This window comes from Anolis sagrei, chromosome 1, assembly GCF_037176765.1.
Source record: "Anolis sagrei isolate rAnoSag1 chromosome 1, rAnoSag1.mat, whole genome shotgun sequence".
In the NCBI taxonomy this organism is placed as follows: domain Eukaryota; kingdom Metazoa; phylum Chordata; class Lepidosauria; order Squamata; family Dactyloidae; genus Anolis; species Anolis sagrei.
Window position 1 is genome coordinate 51,703,778 of NC_090021.1, and position 6,000 is coordinate 51,709,777.

The 6,000-nt window shown below is 48.9% G+C and overlaps 1 protein-coding gene across 4 annotated transcripts in view; it reads right to left on the reverse strand.

The window, feature by feature from the left end:
• The window catches only part of CRIM1 (cysteine rich transmembrane BMP regulator 1), a 128,483-nt gene extending 123,227 nt beyond the window's left edge, over window positions 1-5,256 (reverse strand). For all 4 annotated transcript variants that reach the window (XM_067464553.1, XM_067464547.1, XM_067464549.1 and 1 more), the window contains exon 1: window positions 4,482-5,256. In XM_067464553.1, the coding sequence (XP_067320654.1) occupies window positions 4,482-4,821 (340 nt within the window). In that variant the 5' untranslated portion in view covers window positions 4,822-5,256. The remainder of the gene's footprint in view (window positions 1-4,481) is intronic.
• Between the last annotated feature and the right edge of the window lie 744 nt (window positions 5,257-6,000).

Genomic DNA, 6,000 nt, shown 5'->3' on the forward strand with positions numbered 1-6,000 from the left:
CTCTGGGTGTACGCGCACATATACATAAGGACTCAGTCAGGTTTAAAAGATTCTCTTCTACTTTCCTTAAAAGAATTTGTTATAAATAATCACACTACAATCCTTTTGTTTTCTACTCCAGATATAACACTGGATTACATGTTTTCCCTTTTAAATAATATATATTCTTTAGCAAACAGTAAATATGTATGTGTGTATCACACACATGACCGTGCCTTCACAGTAAGCCACTGTCAGCACCACAGCTTTCTTCTAACAAAAGAGGAAATACAATTATGTATGGTAGGCCTTTTTCTTAGAGAAATGCACTGCTGGTGTCAATATTGTTCAGAGTTCTAAGGCTGGCTATTTTTATTCCTTCTATATAGCCATTTTCATAAGCATAAAACTGGATATATGGTTTCAGTTGTGAACTGGTAGTATCTAATTTACTTTTAGAGTACCTGTAGCATTACTCGAAATACTGCATTAGGAACTGTAGCTAGAATGTTAAAAAGAAACAGTGATGCTGGCACTAATTTAGAAAATGTATCCTTTTAAACAGCCAGAATGGAGAAAAATAGAAAAAGTCCTGGATGATGTGGAGCACAATCCACCTTTTAAAACATACCAGCTTTATTGTCATTGCACTATTGCACAACAAAATTAAATCCCTTTACCAGTACACATCACAAAAACAACACACCCTCCACACCTCAACCACCATCATCCAGCCCCCGATGCCACATCAATGCAAAACCATTGAATTCAACATCTCTCTGTCTGTTTGTCTTTGTCATCTTCTACCGTCTGTCAGATGGCAATAATTCAAAAAAAGTATATGCTGGGTGAGATGGATCCTCAAGAATGCTCTGAACTTTCTTAAGGCTGGGACCTATAAAGTTCTTCCAAAGACGGAAGAGGCCAGCCAATGATTCTCTGTAGTGGTGACCCTTTGGAGCACCTTCCTATCTACCACTGCGCAGTTACCAAACCATGCACAGATGCAGCAGTAGAAAGTCACCAGCAGTTTTTCATTCAGCTATTGTTTCCTCAGAAGGAAAAATATGCACACCCAAAGCTGATGTGGGAAAATAATTGTAATATACATTGCTTACATAAAGTATTTATACAATATACAAAATAAAGTTAGCTTGAGCTATCATTCCTCTAAAATAATGCTACTGCACTAGTAATGTGCTGTAGTGCAACCCCTTTCACTGTGCTTTTGTTATGTTATCAAAAACAGTGAAGTAGCTGTTTACAACTACTGCTTATGTATGTGCTATCCATATCAAACAGCACTGAGGACGTTTTTGCCACTGTTTTTGTGGACCTTTTGGAAAAGTCTGAACAACGTCCATTCTGCATAATGGCCAGTAGGGGTCATATCAGTATAAAAATTGTACTAGGAAAGTTTGATTCAAAAAGAAGGACTTGCTGAAACTGTAATACATATTTTGTGGCAAATAAATATAGCACTACAAAATGGTATTTACATCCAAAATATTCTCATCGCACTCTGTTTAATGAACAGATTAAAATATTCCTAGTGAATGCAACCATCAGTTTCAATTCAACTCCTGGAAACTGATCTGAACCTTATCTGCAAGCTCAAAACAATCTCATGAGAAATTCTGATAACCTGGTCCAACTAGCTGCTAAAACTTTGGCTATTAAATTAGACATACCTTTTCAGAAAAGCAACTTATCTTGTAGCATTCCCTGCCTCAAACATAACTGGGGTAATGTCAATCCCACCACTAATTGACGTCCCTCCTTCAGAAACGCCTCATATTATTTTTCTTTGGAGAATGCCAAATATTTGCCTAGCTTGATGCTCTTCAAACTTCCAAGTGTTCTGGATTTCAGTCCTCAAAAGAGCTCCAGCCCTCCCAGCATATAGTCAGTTTCTGTGAGTAAAAAACGACTGGGACCAAAGACTGAGAACCACTAGTTAAACATGATAATTCCTTCAGGGGTGAATTTTCCTTCCTAGGAGCAGATTTATCTCACTTCCTGTTGCCTCATCCCCATTCCTAACTACAAGTTGTTTGTAAGTCAGATGTCTGTAACTTGGAGACTGCCTATATACATTCCAAAGTCTATGTTCCAATTGTAGGGATATACAGGAATTAGGATTTTCTGAACAGTTGGGCATGTTGTTTGATCAACTGTGTTCCCACTGTTTTAGAGGAATTGAAGCTCTATGCAGCCCTCTGGTGGATCAATGCAAAGAATCCACTTAATTTAAGTAAGGGGAAGAGAAGAGGAAATCTTTCCATATATATATTGTTTTCTCACTAGCACAGTATTTTGTCAGGCCTTTCCACAAACTGCCCATGCGATAATTAAGAAAACAAACTTGCACATAGTCATCAGGCAAAAATATTCATGCATTCGAATTAATTCCACCTTCATTACAATTACGATTAAGATAAATTATGAGTCACCCAATACAATTTTCCCCCTTTTTGAATGAAGACAAACCCCACATAGAAGTCTGCCCGGAGGAAATGGAAAGTTTGCACTAGAATATCTGGATTCCTTTGGTGAATCACAATTCATCATAGTTCAGAATACTGAGATGATTTAAAAAACACACATTCTGACACCAACACTAACAGGTTGACTGGAAAGATCTTCTCTGCGCCATATAAAATGACATAATTCAACTGTTCTCTGTTTTCTGTAAATTGAAAGGGATTGCTAATTGATAATCTCTAGCAGCCACAGCATCAGTAGATTTCCGCTTGGGCTGAAACGTCAGAGGTATTGAGGCAGCAATGCTACAATGCACTGTCTAGCATCTAGTAACCCAATGTTACTTACACTGGAGTAAATATGTTAGGATTGGGTTTTAAAAAGACTGAAAATGGACACCTTATAGCAGAGTGCTAACGGGATGGTCAAAACTCTACATAAAGCCAACTGAAAGGTCTATTTCTTTCCCAGAAATACAAAAGTAGCCCTTTACTTCCGTATTCTGATTTAAAACCTTCCTGAAAAACCAGGGCAGGCGTCAACAATAAAACAGAAGGAGGGAAGTAAGAACAAAAACAAGGCAGCCACACACACCCACTTCGTGGGGCAGAGGAACCGCTCGAACAACAGGCGCGCACAGATATTCAACCAGGCAGAAGGAGGTCTTCTCCATGGGGTTTTCACAAAAAAACAAAACACCAAAGGGGTGGGGGAGACTCGAGGGGGCATGCCTCTAATGCAGACCAGAGTGGAAAATAACTGTGAAGAAGCCGAGGAAGTGGGGGGGGGGGGGGGGTGAGGGAAACACGGCTGCACAACGCAAAGATCCTGCTACGCTAGGATGCCCCCGCCTTCCCCAGGAATTCAGCGACCCGCTCTCAAGGCATTTTTCGCACCAACTATGTACTGAAACAAGGAGCGGCTGGCAGGAAAAGGGAAACCGCGAAGAACCACAATCCATGTCGATTGGGGGGGGGGGGGCAGGAAGGAGAGAGGGAAAGAAGGAAGGAGAGGAAGAAGGGAGGAGGGGGAGAGGGAAAGAAGATGAAAGGGAAGGGAGAGAAGGAAGGAGGGAGGCAGGGAAGGAGGAAAAGAAGACTTAAAGAAAAAGGAAGGAAAGAAGAAAGGGAATGGAGGGAGGGAGGAAAGGGAAAAAGAAGGAAGGAGGGAGAGAGGGAAGGAGGAAATGAAAGAGGGGGAAGCAAAGAAAGGAAGGGGGAAAAGAAGGAAGGAAGGGGGAAAAGAAGGAAGGAAGGAGAGATGGAAAGAAGGAAGGTGGGAAAGAGGGAATGAGGAAATGAAAGGGAGGAAGCAAAGAAAGGAAGGGGGGAAAGAAGGAGAAAAAGGGAAGGACTGAGAGACGGGAAGGTGGGAAAGAGGGAAGGAAGGAAGGGAAGTGAGGGAAGGAAAGAAGGAAGGTGGAAAAGAAAGAGAAGGAAAGGAAGGAGGAAAAAAAGACAGAGAGAAGGAAAACGGAAGGAAAGACAAGGGGGAGGGAGGGAGGAAAAGAAGGAAGGAGAGAGGGAAGGAGGAAATGAAAGAGAGAGGAAGCAAAGAAAGGAAGGGGGAAAAGAAGGAAGGAGGAAAAGAAGGAAGGAGGGAGAGAGGGAAGGAAAGAAAGAAGAGAGAAGGAGATGAGAAAGAAGGAGGAAAAGGAAGGCGATAAGGAGGAAAGGAAGAGAGGGAAGGAGGATATGAAAGAGGGAGGCAAGGAGGATGCGAGGAAAGGAAGGAGGAAAAGAAGAAGGGGAGAAAGGGAAGGAGGAAAGAAGGTAAAGAAAGGAAAGAAGGGGCGAGGAAAGGCAGGAGAGAAGGTTGGCCTCAGCAAAGTCTGAGGCGAGGGGACTGCGAGGGCCCGATCCGCGGGGCCCCTTTGGAGTTCCCTCTCGTGGAAAAGGCGAGACAGCCCGGTCCTGTCTCTTTCTCTCCCGCCTCTTTTGCTCCTCCGAGGCTGGCCTCTTCCTTCCTGGCTTTCTCTCTCTCCCTCTCTCCCGGGTGTCCTGTGGCTTTTTTTTTACCTTCGCAGACGCCCGCCTCGTACTCCGTGAGCGAGTCCCCGTGGAGCGGCGGGCGGATGACGCAGCGGAGCCCGCGGTCGCAGGCGCCGTGGAGCCCGAAAAAGCCCCCGCAGCTCTCGTTGCGCTGCCGGGCGCAGAGGAAGCAGCAGCCGCAGACGTCGAGCACCACGCCGCCGGGGCAGTTGCGGGGCTCCTCGCAGCGGGACTCGTCGCAAGGCAGGCACACGAAGGCGCGCGCCCCGCGGCCCGGCAGCGCCAGCAGCAGCGCCGGCAGAAGGAGCAGCAACCGCCCGCCGCCGCCCCCTCCGCCTCCCCGGCGCCTCGGCCCCGCGGGGACCATGGCCAGGAGGGACGCCGACGAGGACCGCCGCCTCCTCCTCCTCCGCCGCCGCCGCGCCCCCGACCACAACGACGAAGCCAGTCCGCGAAGAGGCCAAGCGGCCCTCCCTCCGCTGCTTTCCCTTCGAGAAAAGTTTCCCTCGGCAGCGACTCAGGCCAAACTTCCGACTCCTTTCTCCTTTCCTCCGCCTTCCTTCCTTCCCGCCCTCGGCCGGCCTTCTTTTTCTATCCTCCCCTCGGCGAAGGAATGCGCTCCCTTCTCCTCCCCTCAGAGCGGCCCCACGCGCCACCGGCCCACCACTACGCCGCTCCTCGAACGGGCGCCAGGGAGGAAGGGAGGCAGGCAGAGCGCGAGACCAGAGCCGCCACCACGCCGCCACCGACGGAGACGAGGACGACGACGACGCCAAGCCCGACTCTGGACTCTCGGGCCGCCTCCTCCTACTTCTCTCACACACTGCTCCCATGGCTCTGGCCCCGCCCCTCGGCTGGGGGCTCGCCATTGGCTAGAACCGCACCCGGCTCCGCCCACGACCGCCTTCCCGGGCTCTCATTGGGTGTTTCGAGACGCCCCTTTTCTCCTCCCCCCCCACCTTTTTCCTTCCAAGCTTTTGACTCGCTCGCTCGCGCGCGCGCTCTCTCGGTGGTGAAAATAGGAAAGGCGCTTTCCCTGCCCGCTCGCTCCCCCTCCCTTTCCGCCTCTCACCTCGCGCGCGGCCCCTCCCCTTCTCGTGGCGTGCGGAAAGGGGAGGGGAGGGGGAGAGAGGGACTGAGAGGCCCTGAGGTCAAGGGAGATGCCCAGCCAGGCCGAAGGAGGCGAGAAGGGCGCCTGGGGGAGGCCCTGATTAAGTCCAAGGGGGGCGGGGGAGTCATAGGAGGTGGATCATAGGGTCGGAAGCAGGCCTGGGCAAACTTGGGCCCTCCAGGTGTTTTGGACTTCAACTCCCTCCAGTCCTAACAGCCTCATACCACTTCTATTTGAAGGAAAGGGCCTGAGGCTGTTAGGAATGGTGGGAGTTGGAGTCCAAAACACCTGGAGGGCCCAAGTTTGCCCATGCTTGGTCGGGGGGGGGAAGGGCTCTGTACTATTAGGACTGGTGGGAGTTGGAATCCAAACCCCTGAGGGCCCAAGTTTGCCCAGACCTGGTCTAGGCACTAGTCTAGGGGGGAAAGGAAAGGG